Source organism: Epinephelus lanceolatus, chromosome 23 (genome assembly GCF_041903045.1).
Source record: "Epinephelus lanceolatus isolate andai-2023 chromosome 23, ASM4190304v1, whole genome shotgun sequence".
In the NCBI taxonomy this organism is placed as follows: domain Eukaryota; kingdom Metazoa; phylum Chordata; class Actinopteri; order Perciformes; family Serranidae; genus Epinephelus; species Epinephelus lanceolatus.
Genome location: NC_135756.1, coordinates 30,197,760 through 30,214,140, shown reverse-complemented (window position 1 = coordinate 30,214,140; position 16,381 = coordinate 30,197,760). Strand labels below are relative to the sequence as shown.

Here is a 16,381-nt window from a genome sequence, read left to right as displayed (position 1 = left end):
CAGAAAGCTGCTGCAGCGCTGCCCTCTAGGGGTTGAAACTTTCAAGCAATGTCACCTCTAGCCACACCCCAGTGGTGTCACAGCAGGTACTTTGCCAGTGACTGCTGATATCAACACCAGAGAGAAAAATATAGGAAAAGAAAACAACCCTCACCTGTCAAACCTGAACTTTAATTAAAGATTTTAGCTTCAGCTGTTATGCATTTGTATTACTGGTTGCAATGGCATTCTGCCTGTGATGTCATGAAGACGTGTGTGTGGCTGTTTTGCATTAATTTCCATTCACAAAACATGACATCACAGCCAGCAGTCATTCACTCCTGTAACACGTCAGCCTGCCAATGAGGGATCGATTTGCTGTCCATTACCCAGAATTCACCAGAAGCCTGCGGCCAGCTTAGCAGAGCCCCTGTCCTTCACTGATAGTGAAAAGTGACTGGTCTTTAGAGACAACTGTTGCAGACAATCTTTAATATGCTGATGTAAAGTCCATTCAATGCTCTGGATTTTAAGTATTTAAAAAATGTTTGATGAACAACTGAACACAAAATACACAGGATCAGTTTTGTCGACATGGATGTCAAATCTCAGTATGTATGCTTTTGAACTGCACTCTATCCAGATAAAACTTCAAAATTCTAAATTATTTATAACCAAAAAACCCTAATGATCAGAAGGGAAAGACAAAGATGCCACATGTGGCCTTTAAGTTTACACCTCTCCTAATCCCTGCATGAGCCAATGCACTCATTTGGAAAGATAAAAGTCCCACACATTTCTTTTGTGTTTATCATAAATCGAGCAGTTCTGAATGAGATGTAAGCGAATAACTAACACATTGTGAGTGATGAAAAGACACTTCTAGAGCTGTAACCCAATAAACAAAGCCCTTGCAACAGGAACAACAGAGTAGCACAGATATAGGATGCGTGGCTGAAATAAACAGCATCAGATTGCAACAAATGTAGGATAGCCTCTGTTTGGCACAGGCCTACACACCTAAAATACACTGCTGCTATGAATATCCATCCTGACAGAGTGTTAACACCTTGTTTGCTTGTGACAAGTGGAAAAAATCTGCTTTTTTTATGTGATAATTACACCTGTTCCCAAATCAGGCTCTTAAACAAATTTAGCATCTTGAAATGAGTCTTAATAAGGCAGATTAGTTCAGCAGAGACATTCATTATATCAGTATAATTTATACAGTATAAAATGTTGGAAAGAAATGGTCTCACACCACTCCAAAACATCTCACTTTTTAGAGGAATGCAAGTTTTTGAGACTTTATGATAAACTTAGAAATGACTTTCTTCGCCCCTTTGTGGGAGATTTTGTGTTAAAATAACTTGTCTGTATGGGCATGTTACTGTGAATGAAGGAGAAAAGGTGGGGAGTGAGGTGTAAAGTGGGGTTATTGTGTATATTTGGAGAGCCCCAGACGCAGCGGTGCGCCCTTACCCTCGCCGCCCTGGAGGAGTAGGGATCCTCGAATAGATTCCAGACCACCGGCTGCCACTTCCTCCACAAGCTGACATTACCGTCGGCAGCAACATCCTCAATGCCGAGCCTCTTCCCTATCTCGTCGTCATCCTCCCCGTTGTCCACGTTGAGCTCGAACACGTCCAGAGCCTCCTCCGCGTCCCGGTGCTGCCGGTATGTCATCCAGCAGCAGGGCTCCACGTCCGTCTCATCGATGCCCCAGAAGGACAGCTCCTCCTCGAACAGCGGTCCGCACACATCCGCCGGGCAGTGGAGTTTCCCGGTGCGGTAGTAGTTGAGCACGTAGGCGAAAACACCCGGGTGGCGGTCAAAGAAGTACTCGTTGGTCCGCGCGTTGTACTCGATGAAGCCGGGGACTTGTTGCAGCTGATCCAGCACGGAGTCGATGTCCGAGTCGGAGGCAAGCAGGGCCAGGCGCGTCCCCGGCAGGGTCTTCAGGGTGGTTTTGTAGGTTTCGTGCCTGGTGCCCCCGACGTTGAGGATTATCCTCTCGTTGTCGTCAAACTTGCCCATCGCTCTGTATCAGACATGACTTGATGGAAAGCGGGGGAAGTTGGCGAGTGCAGTCCGGAGGTAACGGCGAGCCCGACGCGCACACACCCACAGTCCTGTTCAAAAAAGCTCCAGGATTTTGGCCGAGGTGCGCAGCATCTCCGATTTCACTCATCCGACGCTTTCGTGGCTATTAAGGGGGCCGAGGAAGATGTCCATCGTTTGATTAGGAAAATGATTTCAGGTAGGTGGAGGTCGTCGATCTGTATCCCACAATCCGTTCAGTCAGTCAGCGCTCGGAGTGTTGAATGATCTCAACCGGTGGCTCCAATAAGACTGCGCTGCTGCCGTTGCGCGTCTCCGGCGTCCCTGCCCTCTCCAAGACGCACAACCAATCGTCAGCGTCGGGCTCGTTACTCAAAAATATGTAACGTCAAACCAGAGATTCCTTTCCAGAAAGTAATGTCGGCTGTCTAGTCATCACTCCCTGGGAAAAGTCGCTAATTACACGTCTTTTCATTTAGACTCCAACGCTGTTGTTTCTGTGCATTAGAAATCAGGAGAAGTTGGTTTCAGGGAAATTAATCAGCGCTCATCTCAGTGCTGCTGTCACCGTCTGGACAAAACAAAGAGAAATGATTTTTTTCTCATTGGTCTTTAAATAACCACGAACTCCAAACTCTCGACTATTTTAGATATTAAAAAGCAGGGATTCCAAGAATAACTGTCTTTCAAAGTGATTTAATCATTTCAACTTCCAACAGGTCATTTTAAGAAGCTTAGGCTACATCATCCGTTGTCTGTTTTCATCCTTAAATTGTTCAGATGGGTTTCTACCTACCATCACAGGTTTAATTGGATTAATTTATTCTTAATAGGCTCATGATTTCACACACACACACACACACACACACACACACACACACACACATATATATATATGTATTTGTGTGTGTGTGTGTGTGTGTGTTTAAGAAGAGAGGGAGTTTCCTCTCTTTTGAGTAATATCCTCTTTCAACATGTGTGTATACATAATGTTAATACATGATTGAAACTGCAATTTAATCCTCTGTGTTGCAGCATCTACAGCATCAGGTACATGTGACCTGAAAAATGATCCAGTATTATTTTGATTATTAATTTTAGGGTTACATTTTAAAGCAAAAACTGACTGATTCCAGCTTCTCAAATGTTAATATTTGCATAGTATGTCATTCTTCTAAAATATTAAACTAAATATATTTGGGTTTTGGCTTGTTTTGCATGTTTTACCATTTTCTGACATTTTATGGACAAAACAATTAATTGATTAATTGTGAAAATAAGTGACAGATTAAATGAGAATTAAAAAAAATCATGAGTTGAGGGCCCTGTATAAAGCTGATGGCATACAAGAATTAAGTAGAGGTAATTTGTGTGAGATCACAGAGATACAAATGCCATTTATACCTAGATTATTTATTTTGGGTGATGATTCAGTTCTGGTACGAGAGGATAAACATATCAAAAGTTTTGTCCAAACCAGTATTATGATTGGCAGACAAATACTTATCAGAGGATGGAAGACGGAGGGGGTTCCCTCTCTTCAAGAGTGGGCTGTAGAGATGGCACGAGTTGCAGCATTTGAAAAAATGTCATATAAACAACTGGGTAGATTGGATCTATATGAAGCAAAGTGGGGCAAATACATAAAATTTTTAAAGGGTTCCTGAAAGGGGTTGGATGGTGGAGAGATGCAAGTTTTCATTATTGTGAGTAAATACAGAATAGTGCTTCTTATGTGTTTGCATTTTATTCAGCTATTATTGCTTTTATTTTTTCATTTGTTTACCAATTATCTCTTTAATGCAGTGATTACTTTGTGCTGTATTAACCTTGTTTGGAGTCATTTTCTGTGTCCAATTTTGTTATAGTTATTTTGTGTTTTGTCTACATTGATGCAGGCTGTGTAGCTGTAATATCTGTACATGAAGGAGCACAATGGTTGATGTTGGTAACCAGAAGGGGATCAGCATGGATGGTGGTGGCTTGGGAAGGTTTGTTTGTTGGGGGAGGGGGGTTACTGTTCCTACTGTATTGTTGAAACAATGAAAATAAAAATGTTAATCACAAAAAAAAAAAAAAAAAGAATTAAGTAGAGGTACAAGAACAGTGTTAAGAGAGTAATATTAATGATCTCAAGAAAACAACAGATTCATGAACAAAGCTCTTATAGAGTGCTGCAGGGACCGACACGAGAGTTAGCACCAAGACGGCCACCTTTAGATTCTTTTTCTGGATCTATATCACAGTGGGTTCCACCACTGCCGTGCTTCTTTAGGAGACTAGCAGCAGCCCTGATTCTATTCATTTCATTGGGAAAAGTGAACGTGGGTACCGAAGTAAATACTGATGATTCATCACCACCACAACAGGCTGTAAAGTTGTGTTCTGCAAGATGATGTTCTGTAGTCTCATTTAGACACTTTTTTAAGATATTTTTTGGGCCATTTTGCCTTTAATGGACAGGACAGGTAAGCATGAAGGGGGGAGTGAAAGAGGAGATGACATGCAGCAAAGGGCCACAGGCTGGATTCGAACCCGGGCCGCTGCGGCAAAAGCCTTGTACATGGGGCGCCTGCTCTACCACTAAGCCACCGACGCCCCAGCTGCCATCTTTTTAAAGACATGTAAAGGCTTCAAACTTTATGAGTCGGGTAGTTACTGATGTATTTTATGTTGTAGAACAAAACATGAAAGGCTCTTTAGCTTGTGCTAACCAAAGATCTTATTTCAGGCCTCTAAACAAAAACCCATTGACTTCTGGAAAAGGGATCAAGAAGTGCTAAAATTTTAACTAATTTCTTGGTTTTAGGACTCATTCTTGCACCACTATGTAAAGCCAACAAAGCCAAAAGCCAGTAGGGCAGATGGGGGTGGTGGAGAGAGCTGGTGTGCCACCTGTCAGATGGTGTTGGCATAAAGGTATCAGCAGAGTCAAAGAGAGAAGTGTCGGGTCATAAAGGCCATGCTGTACACCTGCATAAATATGATCTAATGATACTAGTCAGCTGGTAGCTGAGCATGTGAGGAGTCACTGATGGTGAAGCTGAAGCAGCTGATGGAAGTGAGATTTCAGAGCTCTGACTGAACTAATGCAATGCCCCATCAATACCAGTACTTCGAGAGGTATTGTAGTAAATACCATAGCAATAGTACTGCTAAGAATAGAGGCAGTATAGTAGCACTAGTAATAGTAGAAGTTGTAGTGAAAGTAGCAGTATTAGCAGGAGGTATGCAGGGCCGGATCAACCTGCTTGGGGGCCACAGGGCTCTGGTCCTCAATCCCTGCAATTTCTCCCACTGACTGAAGTGATGTGTCTTGTTGCCTTTCAGTGCATATGGTGTAACAGTTCCATTATAGAACAGCTTCATTATATTTTCCTAAGGGCCCTGTTGTTCAAAAAAGTTAATAATCCAGATTTGGAAATCCGATGTTTTGCTAATCAATGTTACTTCTTTGCCAGTTATTCAAAGCAACATTGGACTGGATCACCCTGATTCAGATAGGACCTTTCCAAGATTACCAAATCTGGATAACAAGTGCTCTAAATGGGACAACATATCACAATGTGGGCTACTAGCCATGTAAAGGACAACAGGTAGTATAGCTAGTGTGGGATCACCAAAGGGTTTTTGTTTGAGGAGAAAGAGAACAACAATAGATAATTGTTATTACAAACTACTTTTGACTGTCATTGCACTTAATGTAAAGTGAAAATGACATACTAAAGGTTTGATCCAGATCAAAACCAGAACTGGATTACATTATCTAAGCAGATTTCAGAATCCTGTTTCTTTTCTTTTTAACAACCCATTTTCAAGATTCGATCCAATCCAACAGCCAAAATCCAATCAGATTATGTATGAACAACTGGGTCCGTATGTGATAGCTTGTGGTAATTTGAGTAAACTTTGTTGAAAGCACACTGTATGCATCATATCAACTGAATAATAAAAATGGTATTAAAAACAGAATTTGTTGTTATATTATCAATATTGGTGCAAACCACCTATGTGGGATGATAAATTTAGACACCCTGTTAGTTTGCAGGTTCAGATGCATCTTGACAAGTTATGAAAATGTTGGTTTAGACATTACCTCTCTGCATTTTTCCTCCCAGCACATAAACTATGATGAGTTTGAAAATGTGTCAAAGAAAGAGCGAGAGAGATGCTAAAACAATCTCTGCACTCTCTCCACACAGTCTACCATAAGGCCCATCATCTGACAGTCTCCACTCTCCACAGTGTACGAGGGGGAAAGAGTGACATCTTTAGGGAGTCTAAGCACATCTCAATCATCGAGGAGACATGGCAGGCAGCTCGCCTATAATTACATGCATCATTATTCCCTGATGTAAGACTGCTTTGTAAAACTGCAACCTCTGAGTAACCTAATTACTCGTCTTGATCAAATCTGTCTGGTTTTAAATTCTGGGTCTAAAGATGAATCTAAAAGAATTACAAAAACACATCAGTATGAGCTCGACTGACATATTTTGGCTCAGATCATAATGGCTCTTCAGAAGTTTAGAATAAATTAATTGGGCCTAAACTGACAGAGGAAACTGCATGGTCGACAATGCCAGTTGGAATAAAGTTAACTAATTCGTCCATCTATTAATTGCCTCACACTAAAGTAACAGATGCAGTGAAGATTTCCCATTATATAGTTCACCCATGTTGCCAACCTATTCATTTTGACTGTAAATGTAAAGACATGTGAGATCTTCCCCATGAGATCTTCCTCATGCATTCAAAATGTAAGTAGCTACTATGAATGATAACGATTAATTGATGATCGATTAATGGGTTGTTAAGAATTTGCTCAAACGTGTGAAATTCAATCTATAAAATAAAGATCTGATTCTGAAATATTAACAATGTGCAGTCTCCTATTACATTCTGGCTATCAGTAGAATGGTGTATTTTGAAAGCATGTTTCAATAATTAGCATTGGCTAAAGGGCATAAGTATTTTATGACAAGGCAGCCATTTTGGGGTCTGAAAGAAGAGCGCAGCGACGACACTGGAAAATGAAGAGGGCAAAATAAGGCATTATTCAGTTATATTCAATGTGTTTCATATGCCCAGGCCTCTACGTCTTTAAATATTTTGGCTATGCAAAGCTGTCAGAGAATAAGCTGTATGTTGCTGTGAGCATTGATTGAGGAAAAAGAAACACATTTGTTATGTAATGTGTTGCAAATACCTCACATGAGTAATGACATTGCACAACAATATGTAAATAACATAACATTAAATTTAAACATTGGGACATAGGAACGCAAGTGACATAACATTACGTTAAAACAACACTGACTTTTGGTTTCAAATGGGAATGAACTGTGGTCTCCTGGTTGAAAGTCCTGTGTTTGTTTGACCCATACACCTCCCCTCCCTCCCATCCTATGCAGACTTTTTGACTATTTATACTACATAATTTTCTCTCAGAGTCAAGTATTGCTGCAGATAGGTTTACACTGAAGTTAGTTGATAGCCCGGTGCATCTCATAAAGATGCTTATGGATGCCTTTGGCGTTGATTATCACAGGAGGAGGGGCATGACAAAGTGTCGGGACCTGGGAGCGAGAACAGGCTGTCAGGAACAATCTACTGCATGCGGTCAAACATGCTCCATCTCCATAAGCACAGAGAAGTTATCAGCTGTAGTAAATAATATCACTGACAAGGAGCTAAGAGGCAATCTCATGAAGCTAAATGACATTTTAAAACTTTCTATGTCACCAATATCTGTAATATACAGTACTGAGAGTTGTTGCTCTGTATGTATATTTTTGAACCACTAGATTTAGTAAATTTTTAGCAAAGACTCAAAAAAATGTATGTAAAATGTATGTAAAAAACAAACAAACAAAAACAACTTGTTTTTATGTGAAAGTTCATTTTCCAACCAATCAACAATATGTTCAGAACTTTATTAAAACTGCAGTTACTGTAAGTGGATTTGGCTTTGACTATAGCACATCAAGGAGTAGAGTAGAACGATAGTCATGTAGTTCTCAACTACGGTCCATGGACCCCTGGGTCCTTCAGAGAGCTCCAGGGGTTCCCAAGAAAAATGATGATTTTTTTTTTTCATTCACTATAAAAGTGAGCCCAATAAGACGGTACGTTTCCATCCACCTCTTTTTATGAGCATTTTCATTTTGCACATAAAAAACCTAAGTCAAAATGCTAAAATTTTGAAAACATGTTAACATACTGCCAAAAAGTTTTTATGCTTCGGGGAGGTGAAAAGGTTGGTGTATTGATTAAAGGTTAATGTGCCTAAAGCCTAGTTCACATTACACGATTTTCACTGCGATTTTGACGTCGCAGAGGATCTTGAGAGCCACCTTAGATCGGAGGTGAGTCAGCAGATAGTCTGCCACAACGAGTGTGAACAAGCCTACAAGCAAGTCGCCCCCTCGTCTACGACTGGGACTGGATATCTGGCATACTAGAAAACTGGAGAAATGTGACACGACTGACAAAGAACATCAGCAAATGAGAGGCGTGATACGTCCCACGTTGGCACACAGGAAGATGGAAGAAATGTGAGGAGGACAAGCTGCAGGATTGCCAGGTCCGCTTATTAGCCGAGACTTTGTAAAGTCGCTTACAAATATTGCTAGTCTCGAAGAACCAACAGTCAATGAACAGTAGTAAATGGAAAAGCGCATAAATCTGTTTTTCTTTTGTCAACTTTCTGAAAATTCTATTAAAAGTACATTTTGATGGAAACTCAACTAGAGTCATGAGAGTAACTCCAGTGATCTTCTCAACTGTAGTTGACAACCACAGAATTACCTAATCATATCAAACAACCATTTTTTTTCCCACAGATGGATGTACCTGATGCAAAATCTTATCAGATGGGGATCTGTGACCTAACATGTATCATTTTAAGTGTCCTTGACACAAAAAAGGTTGTGAACCATTGTGACAGGCAATGCACCCAACAGACCTACTGCAGAGTATCTAAAATAATAAACAATTCTACATCCATTTTATTTCAGTGTAGTGTCAGGACAAGGGTTGGAATTATTACTGATGATAACCAACAGAGGTCCAGGTAGGTCATACAGTACATGACCTCTTTAAAAAGCATCTACTGTGGTAACATTGCTCATTTTCCACAACCTGCTGCTGCTTCCCGTTTCAAGTTAAAATGAAGCAGCTGGTGAATTTTGAAATTCGGGTGTTGAGGCCTTCCTAATGAGGCCATTCATCACAGAAGATCTGGACAGAGTATTGGGGACTATAGTGGGTCAAGACAGCCCTTGCCTATAATAAGTCATCCTTGCACTGCCTGATACAGGAGGCAAATAGCATTCAGAGTCCCTTTCCCCCCTTCACCCTCCCTGTAATATCTTCACTAAAAATAGAGTAGCCAGATTGCTGATCTTTATCGGGAACTGGAGAGTAAAAAAAAAAAAAAAAAAAGTCTATAGGAAAGCCAAGGTCCTTGGCCAGTCCATTTTCCCAAGTAGAGCCACAGGATCAGTCCCAGAGGGGGCGGGAGGCTAGACAGGCAGCCTTGGCTGGTTTCAATTCAAGTTCACAATAACATCAATCAGAAATGCAAGAACAGGGCATGATATCATTATGTTCAATTGTTTCTAAGTAAAGGATATTGTGTCAAGAAAAGCCAGTTCCAGTGTCTTATTTCAACCTATATTAAATGGGGAAAAAACAGATTCAGTTCATTAAAGAAAGGCCACAGTAGAGGACAGGATCCTCCATATTCATCAAAAAAGCTAGAACTGATATTAAAATGCTTAGGCAATAGGTCAAAATTCATTTTAATCAACAGAATACAGATGAGTAAATAATTGTAACCTAGTTTGAGTTCCAGAAAAATTAACTGGATGATGATAAATCTATTGAAATGTATTTCTTTCACTGAACTACAGAGCAGTGACTGTGTCAGAGAGAGGCAGGGAGAGTTTTCTGCCCTTTCAGTCTGAACTTTCTGTACCGTCCTGCACAGACTGTCTGCTGGGTTTATATCTGATGAAGCACAATACTTCTGCCTCGCTCCCAGACGTCTGACAACACAATCCTGTTGACATGGAAGACATCCAGGGACCAAAAGGACACTTCACTGTCTGAAACCTAAAATAAAAACTCTGCTACTTTAAATGCCCCTTCAAATAACAACAAAAAATAAATAAAATGCCTACATGTTGATATATTCTTTTCTATTACAGAAAGAGGGCAACATGGCACCAAACAAAGGCTCAGTGGCTCCTATGTACTGTCTTTAATTCCTCCTCAGAATTTTAGGGTAAGCTGACATATATGCAACAAAAAGTGAAGAAAAAGAAAAAAAAAACTCACAAGAGAGGGATAAAGAATGGTCAGTGTGGTGTTAGTATTAGCAGTAACTTTTTACAGCTCTGATGTGACTGTGGGAGAGTTAACAGTAAACAGTGAGGCTGATGTCAAAGACATGAAATAATGATAAATGTATATGCATACATCATTTCCTCTGAAGCCCTTGTGCTGAGATAGGCAATTCATATCCAGCACAGGGATGGTGGACTCCACCACTAACAATGCACACTACTTAACAGAGAGGTGACTACAGAATGTAAATACATTGAATGGCTATTGCAGTAAAATGTCAGCCTAAAACAGTATTGAAAACGGGGTGTGATTTCATTAAAATCTTAAGCATTATCACTTTCATATCCATGTATGCTAGTTAGCAGTCTTTTCCCTGCCTTTTGCTAGGGCACTGTGACATTTTTTGGCATGCAGTTACTGCCACCTAGTGTCAGTCAGTGGAACCGTGTTAAATCATAGAGTACTCAAGCACATACTCAAAGTATAAAGAAAACAGAGACACGCTTACAAAAACATTATCCCATAACGCTGTAGTGGTCAATAACTGAGATGAGAGTTTGGGGTATGATAATATGCAAGGTTCCCACATATTTTCATGTCTAAAATTTCAAAACTTTTCAATGTCTTTTCAAGGACCCAAGAAAAAATTCCCATCCCATTCACAGCACGTAAAACAACCAGACCTGTATACTATACTTTACTCCATGACTTTCAAGCATGAGGGAAAACAAAACTGAATCTACTATCACTGTATTCTTGATGCATTTGATTATAACTTATTTCTGGATGCAAGTGTGGAAAATAATGCAGCTACATAAGAATGTAGGGATACACTTTTTTTTTTTTGAGCCTTGGAAGTGGATGTGGCAGGTAATCTATGGAAGATTACAGAGATTAAAGATTAAACAAAACAAAATTCAATGGCTTTTTCAAAACCTCCAATGATTTTTACTAATTCCCGGCCTGGAAAATTAGACTGAAATTCCATGAATTTCCAAGGTTTTCCATGTCCATGGCAACGCTGCATATGGCCCTAAAATAATGTCACAATATTAAGGACTGTGAAAAAAATATTCTTGATAATATGACAATATACTGAAAAATAAATTAGTATTAACTGTAAAGAACACAGGGCTACAACTGCAACAAAATAAGTGGTATGGTTGTATATGTCAGCATAAACTTGACAGTTTCCCTTCTGATATATTTATTAAAAACTAAATACAAATTGTGTCTCAGCTCTTTAGTCTCGAAACAACTCTTCCACAGTAACTCAGTGTGAGATTGAGATTATGTATAAAATATAAATAGTACAACAAAGTACAATCAACCACAAATCTAAAGCATACATCTAAACAGTGGCCAAATACAAAGAAAAATACCTGGTCATCCCCCATCCCCTGCACACCCACACACAGACCTACAATTATTTTGACAGGCTGTTATGTTACGAAGATTATCACACATTCCAACATATTACGTTTTTTGTTGAGCTACACGTAGGTTTACTTTATGGTGGGCCTACAACAAAACAACATTGTGAGGCCGATTCCCGTAATCATAATAACTCACTCCTGCCTGCATGTGCACGGTGCAGCCATGCTTGTTGCTGTGTGTAAAGGTATAATGTCCTCATGTCAAAAAGTTGGAATATTGCCATTATGATGATATGACACTTTTGTTTTATCATTTAAAAAAAATGAAAGACCTGAAGGATCATGAAGGACATGATATGGCACAACCCTAATGGGAGTACCACAAGAACCTCTGTGGATGGGTCTACATAGTCTGATATATTTTGCATACATGTCATAGGATAAATGGAAAGAAAGAGATTTTTTTTTAAGAATAAGGCTTAACAACTCAGAAGTCTTCTCCAGTTTAACCTGCATTATTCTCCAACATCACAATTCACACTGCCCTGATTGAGGCAAGATAACAAAGAACATATGGGGAATAGAGTAAGGTATAAGTCCATCACATAAGCAATTGCTGCAGTTAACAATTATTGCCAAGTCATCAGATCTATCAATAAGCATGTGTCAATAAGCATATAAAGCAAAGCTGGGTGCCCTTTTAACATTTCAATCCTTAGACATAAAAACACTTTAAAAACACTTTAACACCCTTGAGAATGTTTTTTGGTGTGATTAGAAGTCCAGTGTAGCCCTGAAGGGAGTGGTGGAGGGAATTAGTTTTTTGGCAGCCCATATAGGCTCTGCTGCAAACACATTTAGCTCTAGTCACAACCATGGAATACTTTTTTTTTTTTTTTTAAAACCACATTATCCTGCTAACCACAGGCCCTTGGATGGAATTAGGCAGAAGTCCCAGTGGAAGAAAATTGAGCTGATTAAATGCTGCTTTCCTAATTGAGAGAGCCAAGCTAATTTGCAATGAATCCCAGATCTTTTTCCTCCGCTGCATGAGTGGAAGTCATTATTAAACTTTATGTCTAATTATAAGTTATGATTAGAGAGGGTGGTTTACTTCATCAGGATACTTTGGAGAAGTTCTCAAAAATATTTACGTTTTGTTGGAATTAATAAGGAGGGGAGCTTATACTTCAGTTTGATGTTTGTTGCACACCACTGAATTACCAGTCAATCCTTAAATAAACCTATTTTGTATATAAAATACATGAAAACTGGGTATTCATAAGGTGATATATCATACAAATGATATGTGCGTCACCCAGTGAGTGCACAGTGTGACACCTCTTTACCTCATTGCCTTTGCTGTAACTGTGTTCCTGTGGCGCCATCTGCAGGATACTAAGGGAGCATCAACATTTCCCTCAGCTGGAATCCAGTGCAGGGATCACATACTGTGGGCGACTGTGAATCTGCAGATGCAAATAAGAGATGTGACAATATCCAGATGCAAAATGGTGATGGTGATTTAGAATCAGAGAACATGCACCAGGCCAGATACTTACCAGTATGCATGGCCAAAGCAGCATGACAAACATACAGAGATGGGTAGAATTTAAACTAAATGTATTTGAAATATGTATTTAATTACTTTTAAGTATTTTTTAATTGGTATTTTGCTGTACAAATAAAAAGAGAATTAATTTGTGACAAACCACATTAAGACCTTGCATTTTTCTATTTGAAATACTAAAAATATATATTTTTAATATGCATTTTATTCTCAAATATGACACATTTTTATCCCCAGGTTTAAACTGTAGGAAAAAAACTACAATTAACTTAATCACAGCCTTTGTCTAAATGCAGGTGAAACATGTGACATGTCTGGGTGGGGCCAGCAACACACTAACTGTGAACTGCTGTATTTCATTTGTGTATACATGATCTGCAGTGTTAGAGGGTACAAAAAGGAGAATACTTTTTTTTAGGTTGCAGTTGGTGTTTTTCTCTTCTCTTATACTTTCTTACTTTCTCCTCAACTGTTTTGTACTTTATCATACTCTGCTGTAATGGTACCGTTTTGTGTCTTTTACACTCAGTCCATTGGTTGCTTGTGGAGTTGGAGATCTTAGGAATATACCTATTCCTCTGTGCTCTATTTCTCGCTTTTGAAAAAGGTGTTTGCTAAAGCCCAGTCTTTGGGCTCATTTATGCTTAATGTTAGATACATATACGGACACAGACAGAGCCCTCTGTCCATAGCCTTTGTGCACATTTTCTCAAAGCTTATGGATACGGACAAAATGCAGCAGTACCACTGGAGATTGTGGGGGCAATGTAGCATAGTTCAAGTAAGATATGACTGTAGGAGACAAGACATTATAAGAATGGTGGAACAGCAAGAATCTATAATGTAGTTAAAAGAGTCCTCCGTCCACATGTTGTTTTCAACAGCAGCGGTCTGTGAGGTCATTAAATACACTGCAAAGACACATTACTGCAGCCTCCTCCACTGTTACTGTTTGCTGTTGTCAGAAACATTTGTCTTTGCCCACTAGTGCAATCTGGTGGATGCATTTATGCCATTATAAAGGATGCATGGAAGTATGAGGGAAGTGACGTTAACAACATCTGAAAAGGACCTATCTATTTTCGTATGTAAAGGAAGTATAAATGGGCCCTTACTGTCACCTGACAGAACAAGTGCATCACACTGTGGCCTTCTGTTCAGTTCCACCAGTTACGTTTTAATTGGCTGTTCACTAACCACGCAGCCTGCACCCCTGAAATTGCAACCTTCCACCCCTGAGGTATCCTGATTGGCCACTTCATATGGGAAATTAGTGGAGCTCATCTTTTCAATGTAGGGAGCTCAAAGTCACACTCATATTGAGGCTACAAAATGCCTAAATTGTGCAGCTTGGTCTCACTCCCAGGCCAGCAAAAACGCCTTTGGTGTCAGATATAGAAGCACAATGCACCCTTTAGCATTTGTATGAGACTCAACAGGCATTAAACCAGTTCTAATGCAAAACCATCCAGGTCAATGTTAGACATTCAGAGCAGCAGATGTAAGGATAAAGATTGCGAAAGTCGGCTTAGGGCGGGTGGATTCCACAAGCACAGGACTTCAACCCAGAAGACCTGTGTTTGTGTCCCATGTGAAACCAAAAGTCAACGCTAATGTCTTTTTGTCACATCAGTTGTTAGTAACATGAGTCAACTGATAATTTTAACCATATTTTCCTAACCCTGACAAAGTAGTTTTGTTGCCTAAACCTAACGAGATAAAATGCAAAAGGCTGACACAGGGGATTCTGCTCAAGCGTTAAAATGTGAAGTAGGGATGACATCATGTTGTAACATCACAATGTTTATTTGTGTGTTTGTTTCAAATTACAAATTATGTTTTTCAATCAATCAATTATTCAATTCAATTATTAAACATTTTGTATTTTATTTTCATAAATTTTATGAGCAAGTAGTTGTACTTTGTAAAAAGATACTTTCTAATGTGTTTGTTCCCATCTCAGCAATGTTTCACCCTCCCAGGTGTTTTCACTTATTTTGCCTGATTAGAGTCTCATTAGGACGAGCGCTTTATTGGCATGTCCCCCTCTATCTCTGTTCCAAAGTGGCTACTCAACAGGTGAGGGCGGGGGAGCTTTTATCATAGGCCTTTTTCACTGCAGACATTTTGTCTTGTTATAGCAGGGAAAGCACAGGTGCAGCTAATTAATGACTGTAATTTCCTGCTCTGTAAAAATGTCTGCAGTGAAAAAGGTCTATACCTTGAAAATGAAGCAGCTAACAGTTAATGTAATTCAGCTATTAATATTTGTGCTTTTCCTGCTGTGACATGTCAAAATGCCTTATGTGAAAACACTATAATTGCTGGCAAAAATTAAACGTAATGCTACATTAACTGCACTGAAAACTAACATAACTCTTCAGCTAAGGAGCGTTTAACCCACCTTTTCACACAGTTTTGGTTCACTCTCTTAGCGTCTTTTTTGGCAGCAACAGGTAACCTAGTTGTTAAGAAAAAACTTTAAAACTGACTGTACCTACATAGCAAACAATTAAAATTAGCAGCTAGCTTAGCTTGTATAAATACAGAGCGTTTAGCAGCTAACGTTAGCTATTAAACGTCAGAAACACATTGATGGCGAGAGAAACAGAGCTAAAAATAAAGAGAATATTGGCCTTACATTTGTCAGGTGGCCAGATACACGACTCCAAATGAATGATAGTGCTGCTCCGTGTCTGCTGGATGTGTAAATAAGCAACTGTTTGCTGCCACATGCCGGCCATGTCGTGTCAAAATGTGATAATGGGTCGTTAGAGTTCAGACTCAGAGGTTGTTTGTGCTGCCCGCTTACATCTTCTATAGCTATGATGGGTTCAGTGACCTTAATGACTTCAAGAGAAGCTCAGCTCTATGTTGCATTCAGGCCATATTGGAATGGGGGTACAGTAGAGAGTGGAAAGACTCACGTCCAAGACGTGTGAGCCTTGACGGGAAAACTCAACAGTACAGCATGATTACTCAGTTAGACAAGGGTTAGAAAAAGCCTTTTGGCAATATAATATCATAACCATTAGATGTGGGT

At 39.6% G+C, this 16,381-nt stretch overlaps 1 protein-coding gene across 8 annotated transcripts in view; it reads right to left on the bottom strand.

Annotated features, from left to right (window-relative positions):
- kcnc2 (potassium voltage-gated channel, Shaw-related subfamily, member 2) overlaps positions 1-16,130 on the bottom strand; it is a 142,771-nt gene extending 126,641 nt beyond the window's left edge. For 3 of the 8 annotated variants that reach the window (XR_013490444.1, XM_033614652.2, XM_033614651.2), the window contains exon 1: positions 1,462-2,441. Coding sequence is in view for 7 of the 8 variants with exons in the window: in XM_033614652.2 (XP_033470543.1) it covers positions 1,462-2,016 (555 nt within the window). In the remaining variant the exon portion in view is untranslated. Of the gene's footprint in view, positions 1-1,461; positions 2,445-13,117; positions 13,238-15,979 lie in introns of those variants that run through there. The other 5 variants (XM_078165471.1, XM_078165472.1, XM_078165470.1 and 2 more) reach the window with 5 other exon arrangements.
- Between the last annotated feature and the right edge of the window lie 251 nt (positions 16,131-16,381).